This window comes from Sinocyclocheilus rhinocerous, unplaced genomic scaffold, assembly GCF_001515625.1.
Source record: "Sinocyclocheilus rhinocerous isolate Xijiao unplaced genomic scaffold, SAMN03320098_v1.1 scaffold1607, whole genome shotgun sequence".
Taxonomy (NCBI): domain Eukaryota; kingdom Metazoa; phylum Chordata; class Actinopteri; order Cypriniformes; family Cyprinidae; genus Sinocyclocheilus; species Sinocyclocheilus rhinocerous.
In genome coordinates, this window is record NW_015629758.1 from 263,565 (window position 1) to 284,893 (window position 21,329).

The window sequence follows — 21,329 nt, forward strand, 5'->3', positions numbered from 1 at the left end:
TCGGTTTTGAAAATGACCGATACCGATAATCATAAAAATGCTTAATATCGGCGCCGATAATCGGTTGACCCCTAAATTAACCTGAAATTTTGAAGTAGAAAACCTGAAATAGTGTTTACTTGTAAAATGTACTGCAACAAGCTTTTTTATTTATAACTTCAATAATAATAATAATTGTAAAATTATTATTATTATAATTATGTTATTGTAAAAGAAACTAAAATAGTGTTTTTTCGTCAATTATACTGCAACAATCTGTTTCATTTATAACTTCAATAATAATTCTAATAATTGTAAGCATTACAATTTGTAAGCATTACACGACGACAAGGGGCTCCCAGCATCGGGCCCTGAGACAATAACCAAGATTTCCTCCACATGTCTAAGGCACGTAAGCATCGCCGGTGACCTTGATCATGCGAAGCGGATTTCCCCTCGGGGAAAACCCCTTGGTCTTGAGCCACCACTGTACGGGTCTCATGTACAGCAGGCCAAAAGGTATCACGTTGGATGCAGCTGCCATCAGACCCAGCAGTTTCTGAAACTGCTTCACAGTGAGTGACCAGACTTCTCTCACTCTCGCGACGATCGTGCCTGCATCGTGGTCGAATCCCACACAACGGCCAGATAAGTGGTTATCTGTGGTGGAGAAAGCATACTTTTCTTGGCATTTAGTCTTAACCCCAGTTCTTTCATGTGGGCGAGAACGATATCTCAATGCCGAGCAGCCATGCGCTCCGACTGAGTTAATATCAACCAATTGTCAATATAATTTAGTATGCAGATGCCCTGGAGTCGCAGAGGAGCCAGAGCAGCATGCACACACTTTGGTGAAAGTGCGGGATGAGAGTACAAGGCTGAACGGAAGAACCCGATATTTGTAAGCTTCGCCCCCGAAAGCAAACCTCAGGAACTTCCTGTGTAGGGGAAGGATGGATACATGGAAGTATGCATCCTTCAGATCTATCGTGACAAACCAGTCCTCGGACCTGATCTGAGACACGACTTGTTTGTGTGTAAGCATCTTGAACTTCAGTCGCATGACTGAGCGGTTCAGCTGACGCAGATCTAAAATAGGACGCAACCCCCCATCCTTCTTTGGAACTATGAAGTACCGGCTGTAGAACCCGGACTCTCTGTCGAGAGGGGGGACCACCTCGATGGCCTCCTTCCTCAAGAGAGTGTTTACTTCCTGTTCCATTACCAGAGCCTGCTCGGGGCCCACCAGAGTGGTAAGTACCCCGTTGAAGCGAGGCGGAGGAGAACCGAACTGGATTCTCTAGCCTCTTTCTACATTGTGCAGGACCCATTGAGACACATTTGGCAGAAGTTTCCATGCAGCAAGATGGTTTACTAAGGGAATCAGTCTCTCGAGACTGACCTCTGGTGTACTTTGGGCGGCTAGCTCGGTGCCCTGAAACAGATGACCGGCAGGGAACGACCAAACTAACTGCACTGATAAACACCTCGGAGGATGCGAGCCTCCCAGAGCCGCTATGTGTCTGGGCGGACTCTGAGAGAAGAGCTCGCTGGAGACCGCTGTGCCCTGAAGCACAGGAGGTGGCAGGGTTGACAGACCGATCTCCTGAGAGCACTGAGGAGAGACAGGCACCGTGTGATGAGCTGTACACCACTCTTCCCCAGAGGGGCCTGCCCTCAAAAGCCCTGGGACACAAACATCAGGGCTTCTTGGTCGAGGTCCTCAGATCCGCCCTCAACTTGGAAGACCCCGACTTAGAGCGTTGCTGGGACTCTCGGTCCCACTGCGGGGGAGCATGAGAGGTGACACTCTGTTTTTTATTTTCCCGGTATGAGGAGCCGGTACACAAGTGGGGCTGCTCCCGCCCAGCAGCCCCAGAAGCTAGAGAGCGGCGAGGGAGGAACCACTGGAACGCCGCCGCCTGCTTACGGGCCTCCTGAAACATGTCGACGACCGAGTTGACAGCGTTGCCGAACAGGCCAGAAGGCACAAGCGGGGCATCCAGGAGGAAGACCCTGTCCTTCTCTCTAATCTCGGACAGGGTCAACCACAAGTACCCCTCCGCGGCCATCAAGGCTGCCATAGACTGCCGAATAGCTCTGATAGTCTCTTTAGTGGCGCGGAAAGACAAATCAGCAGTTCGCCGGAGTTCGGTGATGTCATCGGCTTTAACTTCCTTCCCCTCATTTAGCTTCTTCAGCAGGTCAGCTTGGTATGCTTGTAACACCGCCATGGTGTGCAAGCAAGCACCAGCCTGACCTGCTGCCGTGTACCCTTTGCCCACCAAACCCGAGGTGGCTTGGAGGGCAATGCCGGGGCCTTCAGGGACGATGCCGCTCCGGGAGACAGATAGCTCGCGAGCGTCTGCTCAACCCGGGGCATCGCCCTGTAACTGTGATCGTTCAGTCCCACCACGTTAGCATAATGGCTGGAAGAGGGACTGAAGATCAGGGCCGAGAATGGTCTAGCCCACGATCTCGACACCTCGGTATGGCCCCGGCATGGAGGTAGCAGCCTACTGCGCAAAAAGCGTTCATCTAATTTGCTTTTAGGCGGCTCGGCCTGTTTCTCGGTGGGCCACTCGATTTTTAGCTTGGCCACAACACGAGTAACTACCTCCAAAAGCTCCTCATACTGGGGAGACTGGGGTGGCGAGTCCACAGCCTCGTCAACGCCCACCACATTAACCTCCTCGGAGGACGATAAGCGGAGCGCAGAGCCCTCTCCACGGGGGGAAGAAACCACAGTGCAGGCTTCCGATTCCTGAGAGAGAGCGCAGGATCTGGTGGGTGAGGAAGAAGAAAAGGACTTGTCCGTCTCCATTCCCTCCACCAAATCTAATTGCGATCCCCACGAGCACAACCTCCGCTCTGCCTCGGCAGAGGTGGGGCCAGCACTGCGAGGAACGCTAGTGAAGGTTCCCTCCACAAAGATAGCCTTCCAGGAGAGAAGAGTATGCAGCGAGAGCCGCACTCAATACGGGCAGTCAGCTCCCTCGGTGTGCTTCGCTCCCAAGCAAACAACACATAAACTGTCTATAGTCTATAGTTCTGCTTGCGCTCGCCCTTGTGCTTTAGGCATGATAACTATAAGACAGACAACAATAAATAGGAGTGACACACATAGAGCACTTACTGAATGACAGAAGCTGTATCCGCTGTATCCACCGCACGTGCTTTTAAGCTTCCTGGTCTCTACGTCACCCCGCCCGTGACGTCTCGTCCATCTATTGGACTGATTACACACGTGATTCAGAGCATGGTCACGCTGAAGGCGTTCCCAAAGAATTTTGATGCAGCTCGAGTTCCTGAAGGGGAACTAAAATAGTGTTTTCTTGTAAAACGTACTGCAATAACCTGTTTTATTTACAACTTTACTGTACTTTATAGTGTAAATCAGTTTTAACGCAAATGCTTAGCATATGTGAGTAGAGCGTACATTTGCATTAATGCATTTAGCAGATGCTTTTATCCAAAGCGACCTACAAAAGAACAAAGCAATTTTTAAAAGCATTGTATGCACACAGCCAGATTTTCCTAATTGTGTATACTTTGTACCCTGATCTCACTCCACTGGCTCCCAGTTGTGGCCAGAATCAAATTTAAGGTTTTGATGCTGGCTTTCAGGATTACCACTGGTACAGCCCCTCCCTTTCTCAATCCACTACTACAAATGTTGCTACAAATGCTCCCTTCGCTAGCTTAGGTCACTGAATGAGAAAAAAAAAAAAAAAACTCTGCTGTAAGGGAAACAGGTAAATTTAGCAAAAAAAAAAAAAAAAACTCTGCTGTAAGGGAAACAGGTAAATTTAGCTCAAAGGGATTATTTATGATTTTGTAGGGAATTTGGATAGAATCACTGTTTTATGGCTGATCAACCGATTCAGCCAGCGGTTCACTGAACGGGCCGTATAACATCAACTCTGCAATGGATATTAATATCCAAAGTATAGTGAAAACACTATTTATTAGCACAGTAACAAGATCTGCAGTTTAAGACATTAACTTGTAAGCACAAAGCACAAGATACTTCTCTTTTCAATATAGATAAGACTTTATTGGACACATCTAAGACATAAACTAATCTAACACAAAAACACACGCATTCACACAAGTTGCAGGAAGAGAGAAAGTGAGGATAGAATGAGTCTAGGAGAGTGAAAATGTGAAATCCCAAGTTATAGCAATATGTGCAATTGCTTAGACCTGAACAACCATCAATCATTGAATTAACCCTCGCAATGAGTTTCTCAATGAGGCTATTAAACTTTATATCAAATGCACCAGTTCAACTAGAATCTGGAGGTTTTACTTGCGTTTCCTGTGTTAGGTGATTTGATCCGTGGATTAAATCTGTTGGGGCTTCACTCTGGTGGTGTCGTCCTCTGAAAGGGGGTTTCCCAAGGTTGTAGATTGGCTGGAGGTTCAGTAGTCATTCAAAGTGACTTCTTGGGTGTCACAGATCGGCCAGACTCAGCCACCTCCCAATCACAGCAAACACCTTCACCTGAATTCTAATCACACGCACCTGTCACGGATTAACAATCACCCTCAGCTCCCATTCATAAGCACACACCTCACATCACTCCAGGGTCCGATCTCGTTCCAACGAAGTGGACTCTCTCTCTCTGCAATCCGTAAGATTCATTGAAAGACTTACCTTCCAAGTTATACTTACCTCCTCTGTTTCCTCCAGTGTTTCCTTCTGTGTTCGTTCCAGTCCCTCGCTCCGTGGTTACCCCGTCACTCACCATCGGAGGTGTGTGCTATCCACTGTCTTCCTTCCACGATCTCCTGGGAATCCCCTTACTAGAGTTATCTCTCCTCATCCTCCCAAAGGACTTCCTATCTAGCTTAAATTTCACCTTCCCGTATCCTCTGCCTCACTTGCTGGAAATAAACATCATTATTTCTCTCTAACCCTCTGTGTGAGTCTCCTTCCGTAACATTGGGGAGCCAATCTTTGGGCGTTGGCTGAAGAATGATGCGGAGTTGCGGGCTGGTTGAAGTTTTGGCGGCGGGCACAGACAAGGTTTGACTCAGAGACACGGCTTTGCGGCAAAAATTAACTCCGAACACGAAACTCTCAATGGATAAGAAAAGAATCTTAAGTAAAAGAAAGCAAGAAGAAAAGTGTGACGAGACTAGATGGCTTATCTCCTCATGATGGTTGAGGAGCACCTGGCATGTAAGCCAGAGCATGCTCAAAGAGCGCTAAAAACCTTATGGCAAAGGCAGCGGCAAAAAGCATTGGCAAAAAGCGGTGGCAAAAGCAAAATTTGTTGGTGTCCTGAGTTTTTAAACTCGGCTGTTGGACACATCCCAAATGGTGTCTTGACCAATTAGACATTGTCTTAGCTCGGGGTGTTGCTATGTGTCTCCTCCCAATACATAAATCAACATGTTATCTTAGTCACATGGTCCGAATTTTCCCGCTTTTGCAGGGTATAATTTAGACATGATTTCTATAACAAGAATATGATACAGTTTACAAATAATTGATTGACAGAAACGTTTTAAGGAAAGATTTTCAAACTCATACATACCAAACATGAGTATAAACCTATAAACAATTCAATAGTTATTCAAAAAGACATACAATAGGCGCGTTTCCATTACCCTTCAAATTGCGCAAATTGAAATTGCAAATTGATTACGACATGATAGTCAAATGTGTGGGTTACATACAGTACATGATATGAAGTTATGCAATGGACTGATATTTGTTTATAAGTCCATTTAAGATTATTTTGGTGCATATATATATATATATATATATATATATATGTATATATATGTGTGTGTGTGTGTAAAGGCAGTCTCTGTGCCATTCTGGGAACGTGAGGACGATTCTGTGAGGAACAAAAGTCAAAAGGTCTAGAAGGAATTTGAGTCTGGTCTTTGTCCTGAGTGGGGGAAAATCAACCCAATAAAGATTTTAACTTGTGATTTCACTCGTGATGGTCATGGTGCGTTATACCATTAATCTTGGTTACTTGCCCCAAATATGGCAATCTCCTTCCGGAGGTGGAATTATCAATAAATGTTCTTTTGTTTTAATGCTGCAAGCTGTTAAAAGCTGTTAAAGAGTTGGTAGGTTAGGCTTGCTTCAGACTCGCTGGCACTAGGATCTGATTTATGATCATCCACGTTGTCTTGGGCCTCTTTGTGGAATTCGGCTCTCTGTGTTTCAAAAATGTTCTGATCAAATCTTAAATTGTCTGATTCGCTCTGATACGCTACACTGCTTTTATACTCTTCTCTAGCTTACTTCCTAATCTAGTTGTCTAATAAACTGGTATTGTGTGTTACAGTTTATTAGATAACTAGATTAGGAAGTAAGCAAGAATAGAGTAGAAAAGCATGGACATAAGCTAGAGAATAGTAGAGAAGCAGATAAATTTATTTTCCTTTTCTCATTCAGTGACCTAAGCTGGCAGAGGGAGCATTTGTAGCAACATTTGTAGTAGTGAATTGAGAAAGGGTGGGGCTGTACTAGTGGTAGTCCTGAAAGCCAGCATCAAAACCTTAAATTTGATTCTGGCCACAACTGGGAGTCAGTGGAGTGAGATCAGGGTACAAAGCATTCACAGTTGGCTGTGCGCATTCAATGCTTATAATGAAATATACATCACACACAGGGGCATTTCATCCGAGGAGGCAAAAGAGGCAGTGCCTCCTCAAATATTGGATGAGAAAAAAAATTGTAGTACAAAAATAAAACAGCACAAATATTACAAAATATAACATTAAAAAGTGTATAAATCACTTGTTTTTTCTAAAGAAACACTGTCCAATAGCAACACCAGCAGGTAAACTTACAGTGGGAGTCAGCGTCTGTCGTGCTTCCCCTGAGCCCACTGAGTTTTATCAAACCCCCTAAAGCAGGAGTCACCAAACTTGGTCCTGGAGAGCCTGTAGCTTTGTCCAAATACCCACACTTGCGGTCTTTGCACTTGACCACTTGACTACTTATATGACGTATTTCCTGTATCTCAAGTGGCCAAGACTGCAAGTGTGGGTATTTGGACAAAGCTAGTGTCCTGCAGAGTTTAGCTCCAGCCCTAATTAAACACACCTGAACCAGCTAATCAAGGTCGTAATAGGCATACTTTAAACTTTCATGCAGCTGTGTTGAGGCAAGTTGGAGCTAAACTCTGCAGGACACTGAGTTTGGTGACCCCTGCCCTAAAGTGTGCCGTGAGTTTGGTGGGGGGGTAATTTACAATGAATGGGGGAAAGTCACGTGAGAGGAGGCAATGCCTCCATCACAATATGATTGGATATGACTGGTTATGATCGGCTGTGATTGGTTCATGCAATAAATCCCGCCTCTTGTGTTTGTGCGCTTTCCACGTTCGCGAATCAGTCTGAATTAACAATATAATGGCATTAATGGGAATATTAATTAAAAAGTAAGAAAACAAGTCACACACTTTAATATAATCATATTGTTACGCCAAAATAAGACTTCAAATGGCCTGAAAACATGATCTGTGAGAGTTTTTAGTGAGTAATCAGCTTGGTGAAATTTAAAGTAAATCTCCGTGTCTGTGACCAATATTTACCGAGCTTTGATGACTGGTGATCCAAAAATTTCAAAAATAGTTAAAAAATAACTAAAAAGAATAGCTGAACATAAGTTCACTAATAAAATATATTGTTTAAATTGTTACTGCCTTGAGTTATTATTTTGGAATAAATGTAAAATGCTTAAAAACACTAACTTGATGAGATTCACTTGGCTTTAATAGATAGAATATTGATTACATTATTAATGTAAAAATATAAAATACATTTTTTTTTCCTGTACGTAATGTTTATTTAATTTTATTTATTTAATGTTTATTTAACCCAAAAAATGTGAGTGGGAAAAAAAAAAACTTTAAGGACTTTGCCTCATTCAAGAACACCACCGCTCACCACTAGTCACACACCATATGCATACTCTAGTATATTTGTAAAAAACAAAATATACTTTGGGCTTTACCCTGTTTTTGCTGTAATATATTGCCTCTAGAATAGCTAAAGATGACCTTAAAATTATTATGCTCTTTCTTTTTTCTGAGTGTATTTCATATGTAAGGAATAACTGACGACGGGCCATTGAATTATTAGAGAATTACACCTCGGTTATGCATTATTTTCTAATAATTCAATGGACCAGAGTCAATTACCACACCTCAAATATTGTTCAGATGTTGTATTTAAAGACATTCGTCAATTTTTTGTCCTTAAAACGCTCTTGTGAGTAGGATTAATTTCTTACGCATCTCATCCAACACATCCGTGCTAATTCCAAAACGTCATTTTAGACCAGGCAACGGAGGAGAGAGATTAAGCATGTTTGAATGACCCGAGTCTGTGTGTCTCTCAACAGTGTTTGGCAGCAGCGTTTCTACTAATAGCGAAAGTTCAAGTTCATCTTCTTTAAGAACAGCACAGTTATTAGTGAGAAATGACATGTAGCTTTTAAGTTGCTAAACTATTTTACTGGTAAAATCGTCAGAGCAGCACTAACAACACATTTCTCTGCGTGTGTATGTTTCCGTGTGTGTGAGTGTGTCTGTACTGTATGTGCGTTTGTAAGAGAGAGAAAATGGGAGAAATAGAGTATGCTTTCCATACATAATAAAAAAAATTTGGGGCAAAAACAAGGAAATAATTTGTCTCTTTTTATCATATTGTTTACTATATTTATTAGCTTGGTCAGTATTGTTGTGGGTTTTGGTTCTTTTGCTGTTGTAAGCTGTAAGGACCTTTGAAATAACTGAAATCCTTTGGTGAAGTGATCTGGACATGTAATGCCTGCAACTACTTTTGCTGAGCTTTTCCTTAAAAATAATTGTGTACCTTAGAATATGCAGTATATATGTTGGATGAGCAGCCATATATTCCAAGCTTTGGCAATATTGTATTTTTTACAGTTGTGCCAATAAAGCAATTTTGAATTTGAATTTGAGCAGCCTTACCTCGACCAGATCTTCTAGAATTTGCCGCTGGATCTGACACTGCATGAAAAGGGTGAATCTGGTAATATCTGGCCATGGTAAAATGCAATTGTAATTTCAGGTTTGCCAGATGTATGTGGAAATGACCTGAGCCAAGTTACACAGAACAGTAAATTTCCAGAAATACCCACATACTTGGTGTACACAGATATATACAGGAATCCATAAAGTTTCATGTACATATAGAGCTGAAACACTGCTAGTTGTGAAGACTGGTGGCAGTCAGGTGTGAAAACATTTCATATGTTAATGACCGGCAGTTAAGTTGCTTGCTGTGTTCTCAGGTGGAGGGAGGGGGTGAGCCAGGGAAGTTTCACAAAACAGCCTGAAAATAGTCTTAATATAAATAATATAATATATAATCTGTAATATAAAATAGAACTCAAATATAGCTAGCCTTATTATTTTTGACAAAGCCATTAGATAACAAATCTATGTATGATTTATAATTTGAAGGCATTCTCTCCATTTTCATTATTTTTTCCTTCCTTATTAGAAATTAAGACCTGGTCCTTTACTGGTGTATCGGGAGAAGTGGTTTCTCTAGCAGTATCTCTACCAATAGTGATTAATGCTCCCCAAAAAGTGTGAATTATGATGTGTATCTTTTCCTGGGCAATAACAGTTCAATAGTTATGTTTAGTCAAAAATAGCAAAGAGTATACAATTATAATTATAAACTATAAACAAACAATGCTTTCAAAATATATCTCCCCTGATAAATATTTTATGTAAAAAGTGTGTCAAACAGCCCTGGTCTCCCATATATCTATTTGCGCTTTTCAACTGCATGCTACAGCACAGTATGGCACAGCACGGCTCACTTTCTGGCACTTTTCCACGGCTCGCTTAAATAGTACCACCTCGTGTCGCCGGAAGTCACCACCTCTCCATTGAAAATGAATGGAATCATGTCGCTTTGTGTCGCTGGCATTGTGAACAGGGTTTAAAAGAGCCAATCGCAAGGTAAAGTCATTGCGTTACTGCAGCTGCAGTTAGAAAGTCAGCGTTCTGAGATGACGCTTAGGACTGCGCATGCTCACTGGCTGGTCTAGCCTGTATAACCTTATTTTAACACTACTTGAGCAAAAGAAACAACATTTATGAGTCAGTTGTTGTCAGATTTCATTGGTGATTTCAAATATGAAATTTAATAAGCTTGGCAAACCGTTTTGGAGAATTTGATGTTTCTCCATTCAAAGAGATAGAAGCAGCACTTGCATGCCCGAGAGGCGTTTCAAAGATGGCCGCTGAGTGAAATGACTTGCCTTAAAGGGACTTTGGCTGTAGGTAACCACAGTGTGCCGATATACAGCCATATTGCATGGCTATGAGTGTGATATTGCATTTATACAACAGTTTGATGGCACGAGTGTGTAAATACATATGAAACAACAAAGGTGTCTTTAAAAACCCTTAATCTAAAGTTGACAGTTTAACAGCTGAGCCTCTGTTACTAATTTCGAAAACGTCACTTTAGAACTAGAAAAGGAGCGTTAAGATGTTTAATTGAAAGCTTATTATATTGCTGTATTAAAAGTTAACTGTATTATAGTTAATACAGTTTATAGTAAAATAGTATTATAGTTCCCTATCTGTCGGTCACTACATTATGGGTATTCACTTGGGAGCCCCAATCATCTCTGACTTTAAGAGAAAACGCCAATGAAATTTGGCTAGTGGATTTTGCATATCTGAGCCACTCACCGTGCATACGGGTATAAATAGGCGACAGGTGCATCCACTCTTCAGATTTTTGCTTTGGAGCCGAGTGGATGAACGTGTTGATCTCCACAAAGCCATTCATCATCTGTCTGGAAGCTGTTCTGGTTGGCGTCATGGTGCAAACAGCGGTGTCCCTGTCTGCAGCGATTCCCATGGGCACTTCAACTAAAAGAGCAGATTTCCTAAAAAAGCAAATCACGATCGGTTCGTGTCTTTTTAAAGACGCCGTTCCGGCCGTGTGCTCTTGGTTGCGGTCGTTTCCTATCCTCTGTCGACAGCCACGATTGTTGTCTTCAGTGTCTGGGAATTCAGCACGCTGAAGCTGCGTTCGTGGATGGTTCATGCATTCACTGTGAGCGTGTGACCATGGCAACGCTGGGATTGTGCCTCTCTCTCCTCACAGGGATGGGAGGGGCTCCCTCTGTCACTACCCGCGCTGGCTTCTCTGCCGCGAGCAGACAACCATCGGTTAGTGCTCTGGGCGATCTGAGGGTTACAGTGAGAGCCTTTCCGCCGGGCCAGTCCCCACGGACCTCTCACTCCTCCCGCAGCAGCTGTTCTGTGCGGCTCCCTTGTGATTCTGCTGTGTTGTCTCACGGCATGCCCAGCGTTTCATTCGGCGCTCCGATAGAGGATCAGATGTCGATAGAAGCATCGGGGGATGGGCAATCGTCCTCTGAGGATGAAGATTCGGCAGGGCGGCCCCCGTCGGGTGTTGCCACCGCTGCCAAATCGGACCCAGAGTTTACGGCCATGCTTTCCCGGGCCGCCGCGAGCATTGGGCTGGAGGTGTGCACACCTCCCGGTCCCGAGCCCTCACAGGGGGATGATTGGTTCCTCGGCACGGGTCATGGCTCGCGACCACGCCCTGCCCTGGTTCCTTTCTTCCTGGAGGTGCATGAGGATCTGATGAAGTCGTGGACGGCCCCTTTTTTCGGCCAAAAGCCACTCTTCTGCCTCCATTGTCACTACCCTCGATGGCGGGGCGGCTAGGGGGCACGTTGACATTCCCCAGGCAGAGAGCGTGGTTGCGGTGCACTCGTGCCCGCAAAACGCCGCCACTTGGAGGAATTGTCCTCGTCTCCCGTCCAAAGCTGTAAGCTGATGGCCGCTCTCGCAGCTGAAGCTTACAGTGCTGCGGGCCAAGCCGCCTCTGCCCTGCATGCCATGGCTATCCTGCAAGTACACCAAATGCACGAGGGTAGTACCAACCCGAGATTGATGCAGGAGCTGTGCTCGGCGACTAACCTCGCCTGACGGGGCGACAGAAGTCACAGCGCGTTTCCTCGGGAAGGCGATGTCCACACTTGTGGCCCAAGAGCGCCATCTATGGCTCAGCCTTGCTGAGACGAGCGACGTAGACAAAGTGCGCTTTCTTGATGCTCCCGTCTCCCAGGCTGGACTGTTCGACGACGCCGTCGAGGACTGTGCCCAGCAGTTCTCGACAGTACGGAAGCAGACCATCCAACACATCTTGCGTGATGCACCATCTGCCACCGCACCGCTGTGGGCCAAGCCCCAGTCTGCTCGTCGCCATGGGCGCCCTCCTGCGTCCTCCAGAGTCGCTCCACCCCGTGCTGAAACAACATCAAGGTCAGCGCGTTGAGCCTCTCGCAGGAGTGCGGCGCCCCCCGTGTCCCAGCCGGCCGCTAAGTCGTCTAAGAAGCCGATGAAGCGGCCCTGACACGGGCAACCCGGAGATGTGGGAAGCTGCTCTTTCGCAGGAGATGGCGGAGACAGCGCCGCTCCTTCCCCCGGAGGAGGGCCGGGCGGAGAATCTTCAGTTTTTGTTTGTTCCTGTTCCGCAGCTGGCTCAAGGGTTCTTAGGCCCGTGGGCTGACAGTGAGCGACGCGCCACTTCCTCACTCTCGCCCACGATGCCCCCCTTTGCCAGCAGCCAAGAAGCTGTGGTTGGGAGACGCGTTGCCTCTCCACGCAGCTGCGGCCAGTCCCTCTGGGGACTCGGGGAGTTCTGCTGTGATCAGACAGAACGCGATGCCTTCTGGCCTATCCAGCTTGACTCCCCTCCACTGCACCACAGCGGGTGCGTCGATTATTCCTTTGGTGCCACTCGTACGGAGTTTGGGGGCATGGCTTGCGCTGCCCAACCCGTCCCGCTGGCTCATTCGCACAATCCGACTCGGCTCTGCGATTCAGTTCGCCAGGCGACCTCCCAAGTTCAGCAGCGTTCTCGAGACTTTGGTGGCAGACCGTGACGCACCTGTCTTGTGCGAGGAGATTGCTGTCCTCCTGGCAGAGGATGCAATCGAGCCGGTCCCTCCAGCCGAGATGAAGCAGGGGTCTTACAGCCCTTACTTCATTGTACCCAAAAAGGGCAGTGGCCTCCGGCCAATCCTGGATCTGCAAGTCTCAAATCGGGCCCTTCTCAAGCTCCCATTCAAGATGTTGACGCAGAAGCGCATCATCAGATACCTCCAGCCCCAGGATGGGTTTGCAGCGGTCGACGTGAGGGACGCTTACTTTCATGTCTCGATGTGCCCTCGACACAGGCCGTTCCTACGGTTTGCGCTCGAGGGTCAGGCATGGAGGTACAGGGTCCTCCCCTTCTGGCTGTCCCTGTGCCCCCGTGTCTTTACGAAGGTCACGGAGGGTGCCCTTGCCCCGCTATGGGAAGTGGGCATCAGGATCTTCAACTATCTCGAGCATGACCCGTGTGCGAGAACAGTTGTGTGATCACAGGGACCTAGTGCTCCGGCACTCTGCCAGTTGTGGCTTCAGGTCAACTGGGAAAGGAGCAAGCTCTCCCTTGCGCAGAGAATCTCTTTTTCCAGTATGGAGTTTGACTCGATGAGTATCCTGGCAGGACTTCAGAGGGGTCCCTTTGAGCCGCTGGATTCAGTCGAGCTTAAGTTCTTGTCTGCTAAGACAGTGCTCCTGACCGCGCTCACTTCCGCGCCTTTCTCCTCCTCCAGTAAGTTCCCCGGACGGCGAAACCTGACGGAGTATCCTCCAGCACCCCCGGCAGTCAGACTGGGCGGAGCAGTCTGACGCCAGGCCCAGTATCGGTGTTAGCTTGCCCGGGTCTCCGGTCAGCCCCTGTACTGGGCTAGGTGTCCATATTGCTTGATTCCCTCTGGGCAATCCCATATGTGTATTCTTCCACGGTAAGGATTCCCTCTTGGTAAACCTGTGTCTTCCCTTTGACAGAGTGTTCTGTCAGTCTCTGCTGGCAGCTGCTCCATCCCTACTCTCAGGTAGGACATGCCCCAGAGACCCATTCCATATGTAGTACTGCCCCAGGCCTGGGTCAGTCCATATGAGAATCTCCACATGTTACCTCCCTACGGGTAGGGTGTGGCCTCCATAGCGCTCCTCTCCGGAAGGCTTGCTTCCCCATCGTTTCTGCCTAAGCTGTATACTACAAATCGGAAAGACTTGAAGCAAATCTTTCGTTGAAGGTCGAAATCCCTTCTGGTAAGAAATTTCTGTGGGAAAAGGAACAACGACTTGGCCAGCAGCGATGTGTTCACCTGTGGTCCCTGCAGGTACCAAGGCCAGGGAATTTGCACTGGGGCGGTGGGAAGGTTAGGACCTTTGTGTAGCGTTTGTCTGACACACGGCCGCTTGCCAACATTGGCTACGTCACGGGGTTGTGACGGGGTTCAGGTTGTGGCACTTTCCAGGGCCCCATAATGTCGATCACAACATAACTCTTAGTGACCTACAGATAGGGAACATCTCGGTTACGTACGTAACCCTCGTTCCTTGATGGAGGGAACGGAGACGTTATGTCCCCTTCCCACAACCTCGAACCATCGCTGGCGGCCAGGTACAAGTTCTCGGCTCCTCAGTGTAAAACCTGAAGAGTGGATGCACCTATTTATACCTGTATGCCCGGGGAGTGGCTCAGGTATGCAAAATCCACTAGCCAAATTTCATTGGTGTTTTCTCTTAAAGTCAGAGATGATTGGGGCTCCTAAGTGAATCCCCATAATGTCGATCACGACATAACATCTCCATTCCGTAACCGAGACGTTACAGAGTAGTGTTATGAGAGAGAGATGGACTGAGCGAATGTGATTACCTGCATCTGATATAGCATTCATTCTTCAGCTCAATCTCATATTCTCATATTCACGTTGAGAAAAGCGATAACTATTTGCTCTGGAACAAATAATAGAATCAAATTTTTAAATAGTCGTTATCTTTATTAACAAAACACATATTTGAAGTCTAAGCACATTCTCACCTAAAAAACTCTCAAAACTACATTCCGTGTCACAAAAGCAGTATTTATAAACAGTGTTGGGGAGTAACTAGTTACATGTAACAGAATTATGTAATTTAATTACAAATTAAATGTAATTGTAATCAGTTACAGTTACTGAGAAAAAAATTTGAAATTAAATTACAGTTACTTATGAAAATGTTAAGGATTACAAAGGGGGTTACATCTGCATTTTTTTCACACACACCCATATAAAGATTTAATTGACTTCTATCATAAATTGCATAAATTCATAGACTGCTCTAAAATATGAGACACCAATGTCTCAGGAGTTTAGTACAGAGAATACAACACATGCTTATTTGATAACTGCTTTATTTCCTATTTGGGTTTATGTATATGCCCTTTTTTTTAGATTAACTGTTTTTTTTTCAAGGCATTGTTAGATTCCAGTGTTTCCTGTCATAGCTATGCAAAGATTTGATTTCAAAAACAGTATCATAGCTATTAAACTATATCTTGTTATGATTTAAAATCTGTATTTAACCTCAGAATGTTCTCAAAGTAAGTCTGATTTTGTGGTGGCTGTGCTTTAAAATTAAATTATTATAAACTTAATTCAAGTGATGAAGGGTTTTAAAAGTCTGACAGTAATTACAACCCCAATTCCAGAAAAGTTGGGACGTTTTGTGAAATACCATATTTGTTCATTCTCTTTAACCTTCATTTAATTGACTAAAGCACAAATAAAAAAATCCAATGTTTTCACTTGCCAACTTAATTTTATTTTGTAAATATAAACTAATTTTGATTTTGATGGCTGCAACACACTCCAAAAAAGTTGGGACTGACTCGGCATGTTTACCACTGTGTCACATGAATTTTCATTTTAATTACAGTGTTTAATTGTTTGGGAATTGAGGATACTAATTGCAAAATGTTCGTCCAGTCTCGCTTAATTGAATACTTCAGATGCTCAGCAGTCTGTGATTGTCATTGTCAGATTCTCCTTTTCATGACTGGTCATACATTTTCAATAGGAGACAGATCTGGACTGCAGTCAGGCCAGTCTAGCACATTCATTCTGAGTCTATGAAACCACGCTGTTGTAGCACATGCAGAATAAGACCTGCCATTGTCTTGATCTAATAACCATGGACTTCTCATGTACAATTCTTCTCATGTACAATTCTGTACAATTTCAATATACGCCTCCATGTAAATGGTACCTTTGCACATATTCCAGTCACCCATGCCGTTTGCTCTGCTGCACCCCCATACCATGACAGATGTTTGCTTTTGCATCTGTTGCTGGTAAAAGTCTGGATGGTCCCTTTAGTCTTTGGAACTGAGAAATTGACATCCATTTTTCTTAGAAACCAGTTGAAATGTGGACTCATCTGACCACAGCACACATTCCCACTGTCTTTTTGACTATCTGAGATGAGTTCGGGCCCAGAGAACCCCGCGGCATCACTGCATAGAATTGATGTATATTTTCTCCTAGAGTAACGGAGATTCAAGTTGCATTTATTGATGCAACGACAGGCTGTGTTAAGTGACAGCGGTTTTCCGAAGTACTTCTGAGCCCATGTGGCTATATTTAACACCGCAGCATGACGGTTTCTTAGGCAATGCCATCTGAGGGCTCAAAGGTCATGACTCATGCACATTCAACTGAGGTATCCTGCCTTGCCCTACACAGACTGAGATTTCTCTGGATTCCCTGAATCTGTTCACAATTATGTATGGTAGTTTCTTTGTGATTTCGCTTTGAGAAATGTGATTTTTGATTTGTTTGACACTTCTCTCATGAAAGTTGACACAAAGTAATGAGCCATAATCCAGCTTTGCTTGCAAAGCATTAGATGCTCCTTTTATACCCAAACATGACACCCTCACCTATTACCAATTCACCTGCTTACTGTGAACTGATTCAAAACAGTTTAATTTGGATATTTTATAACCTTTTCAGTTTTACTTTGCCTCAGTCCCAACTTTTTTGGAGTGTGTTGCAGCCATCAAAATCAAAATTCGTTTATATTTACAAAATACACTTAAGTTGGTAAGTGAAAATTTTGGATTTTTTTCCAAATTAAATACAATTTTAAGAAAATTAACAAATCACCAATTCTTGATTTTACTGCATTTTACAAAACTTCCAAACTCTTCTGGAATTGGGGTTTTGGTGTTGAGCACTACTATAAGGTTAACCCTGCCTGGTTTAAATGTTTGAAAATGACTAACAGTTTAAAACATTAGAAATTTAGAAAAGTAATCAAAAAGTAATCAAATGTAATCAGTTACATTATTTTAATAAAATAACTTGTACTTATTACTTATTACAATTTAACAGGGTAACTTGTAATATGTAACCTATTACATTTCAAAAAGTAACCTTCCCAACACTGTGTATAAAATTATAGTGGATTTGGGCCTCCGCCATGACACTCGCTGTGAGAAATACTGCAAGCAGAGTGATACAAACGGTGAAACAGTTGGAGTTCTATTATCACTTGAATATTGCGCTCCACTCAGCCAATCAGATTCGAGGACCAGAAAGAATATATTACAGTTAATTAGCCAAACAAACACAGATTACAAACCCATTTTGAGAAACGCACTCACACGTTTCTCATAGTGATGGTTGGCACAGTCGTCATCGCAGTTGACACATGATGTGGGATCCTCTAGTCTGGAAGGTTTGAGACAGAACTGGGAAGATGAACTGGGAACAATGCATTACACATATCAGCATAGCAGAGAGGAGTACTGTAGGCTCGACAAGATACATCTCACTGGTTGCTGACATGCACTTATCAACTATAATGACAGGATTTGTGTGTGTGTGTGTGTGTGTGTGTGTGTGATTGTAGGTAAGTGGTTGTGTGTTAGCTGAATGTATGTGTGTGTGAGAGGGGAAAATGGCCATGTGAGGAAGTATGCGGAGACAGGAAACAAAGACAGACAGAAAGAGGGAGAGAAACACAGGATCCCAGGGAGAAGGTGTCATTCTTGATAGATGACATCCCATGAAGATTGTCTAATGAAAAGGTTCCCAAAGTAACTCTCACCTTGCTGATGGTACTGATGAAAGCAGTATGTGACGGAGCCCTGTGACTATACTGAGAGAAAGAGAGAGACTGTGAGTGAGATAAAACACATTGTTTTTCTAATCAATGGTGTCTTATCATTTATGAATAATCATAGATTAGTGTGTGTTCAAACACTTACGGTTCACAAGTCTGAGACAAGTATTTGTATTATATTAGTATTAGTATTTAGTTTAGTCTCTCTTTTACTTTAATGGCAGCAGCACTGGAGCTGCATCAACTCTATAAGATGTGTAAAATCGGATGATTATGTGATCCAGCATGATTTGGAAGAAGATCTTCAAAGGAAGAAGAACATGACTGTCCATACAAAGTCACATGATTAGTGTCACACATTTCCCAGTTTGATTAGTGGCCTAGAAATAGTGCATAATCTATTTTTTTTTTTTCCCTATTTCTTTTACATCTGAATTTCACATTTAAGTTAAATTAAATGTAATCTTTAAATTTAAGTTTAAACTTAAACTTAACATTTAAGTTCAAGTTAAAATGTGGCTTATTTTTAGATCACACTGTATACACTACAGTTCAAAAGTTTGTAAATTAATATTTTTATTAAGCAGAGATATATTAAATTAATCAAAAGTGACAGTAAAGACATTTATAATGTTACTAAAGTTTTTTGTTACTATTATTAAAAGAATCATGAAAAAGGTAACAGTTTCCATAAAAAATGTAAGAAGCACAACTGTTTTCAGCGTTGTTAATAAGTAATGTTTCTTAAGCACCAAGTCATTTTATTAGAATTATATGTACAATTATATAATTCATATAATATTTACATTGCATATGGAGTATATAACAACAAATTGAAGTGGTTGTCAGATGGCGAAGTACCGTATCACATCCATCAAAAAGGCATGTCAACTGTTTTTGGGTCTTTAGTATTACTCACACACTAGCTTATCCAGAGGCATATTCAGTTTACAGACATTGATACTTGCTATTCATTTATCTCTGCTGGTTTCAGTACATTCCTACAACCAATTATTTGACCATTTTTGAGGAAAGAGCACTTAGGATGAAGCAGGCCTAGGTATATGGCAAGAGTTTTAGATGGTTAAAGTTTTCTGCCTGTATAAAGTTGTTCTTTTGGCAGGCACTGTCCTATAACACTTCCATGAACTCAACCTCACTGTTTTTTGTCCTGTCAGAATAAAAAAAATAGTGTATTTTTCAGTTAAACATTGTCTCTTGTAGTCTTGCAATCTTCTGTTAAATGTGTTGCTCCAAAAACATTTGTCTAGCTTGTTTCAGAGCTCATAGAGACAAGCATATAAAACATTTTCTTTGAAATACTCCATCCCTTGAGCAACATGATTAATCTGTTTTCTATGCAACATTGTATAATCTCATAGCTCAGGGCTTTTGTGGAAAATGTAAACAATTATAGTCTATACAGTATCATTGCTCCATTGTGGCCACATATGTATTTTTTTATTTTTATTTTAAAAATACTTATATTTAAAATATTTTATTCAAGATGTCTTTTCCCTTCACTCTGTGCTTGATTGTTAGATGATCTTGGAATTTGTTTGCTCATTGAATTTGCTTTTTAAATTAACATGTTTTTTTTTTCTGTCTCTTTCTTTGTATCTCCAGGTGGGAGCAGACTGTTCCCACAATCAGACCGAGAGTTCATCTGAGATGAAAAAGACATTTGGACACAGTCAAGTGAGTGTTCTGATGTGCCTTACTGAAAGAATTAAAGAGAGACCAAAAATGAAAAATCTGGCATCATTTACCCCCCCCTCATGTCTTTCTAAACCTGTATGACTTTCTTCCATCTGTGGAACTCAAATGAATTTGAAGAATGATTCAACTGTTTTTGCCCATACTAAAGCAAAACAACACTGGACTTTCATTGTATGGACAAAAATACAAGATATAAGATCTTCTTTTGTGTTCTTCAGAAGAACAAGACATATATTTTAGGTGAACTATGCCTTTAATAATCATTTAAAAATAATCATTTTTGGGTAAACTATCCCTTTAACAATGCATTAATTCATTATACAAAGCTATAGAGTTTTGTATGATGAGACCACTAGTGAAAATGCTTCTATTTCTTATTTATTTATTTTGTTTTATTTTATTTTAATGCATTTCCATTTATTACTGTACATACATTTTGTCATTACAAATTACATTACCGCTCAAAAGTTTGGGGTGAGTAAGAATGTTTTTGAAATGTTTAAGAAATTAATATTACATTAATTAATACTTTTATTAAACAAGTACACATTAAACTGATCAGAAGTGACAGTAAATACATTTACATGATCAAATAAATACAGCTGTGATTAGCAAAAGAGACTGCTTTCAAAAAAACAAAAACAAAGAACAAAACAATTTGAACACAATTGTATACTATGGGCACAATAATTTAAGTGAAAAGTTAATTAAAACATCACAACATTAATTGGTAACCTACAAATGTGCAGAATTTGCAATATTTCTTATTCATTTTACTATACATCATAATGCTTCTTTGTTTAAAATCTAACTAAACTTTATTTTCAGATTTAAATAAAATTTTAAACTCCAGATTTTCAATGTTGTCTATGACCTTTTGACCCCACTATGTATTTACACAATTTGCGGTAACAGTTTACAATAAGGTTCCATTAGTTAATGTTAGTTAGTGTATTAACTAACATGAACGAACCATAAACAGTACATTTATTACTGTATTTAATTCATATTTGTTAATGTTAGTTAATGAAAATACAGTCGTTCATTGTTAGTTCATGTTAATTCACAGTGCATTAACTAATGTTATCAAGCACAACTTTTGATTTTAATAATGCATTAATAAATGTTGAAATTAACATTAACTAACATTAAAAAATGCTGGCTGAGTATTGTTCATTCTTAGTTCATGTTAACTAAAGTAGTTAACTAATGTTAACTAATGAACCTTATTGTAAAGTGTTACCAAAACTTTCTATTCATCAAAGAATCATGAAAAAATGTATCTCAGTTTTTTCACAAAAATATGGTGTTTTCTATATTTCTTTAAAAATATATAAAAAAAATAAAATAGCCCCAAATTTCTAAACGATAGTACATAATAGTGGTAATTGTTAAACTGAATTTAAGGTCATGAAAATATTGGCTCGGTTCAAAAAATGACTTAAATGGTCCTTATTGATTTTGTGGTGAAATATGACTAGAACATATCAGGTATAAGCAGTGTTGGGAAGGTTACTTTGGAAATGTAATAGCTTACAGATTACAAGTTACCCTATTTAAAATGTAATAGTAGTGTACATTTTTCAATTACTTTATTAAAGTAATGTAACTGATTAC

At 42.1% G+C, this 21,329-nt stretch overlaps 1 protein-coding gene across 4 annotated transcripts in view; it reads left to right on the forward strand.

Moving 5' to 3' along the window:
* Nucleotides 1–21,329, forward strand: part of LOC107739427 (leucine zipper protein 2) — a 171,443-nt gene that overhangs the window by 148,256 nt on the left and 1,858 nt on the right. For all 4 annotated transcript variants that reach the window (XM_016551528.1, XM_016551529.1, XM_016551531.1 and 1 more), the window contains one exon: nucleotides 19,620–19,691. In XM_016551528.1, coding sequence (XP_016407014.1) covers nucleotides 19,620–19,691 — 72 coding nt within the window. The remainder of the gene's footprint in view (nucleotides 1–19,619; nucleotides 19,692–21,329) is intronic.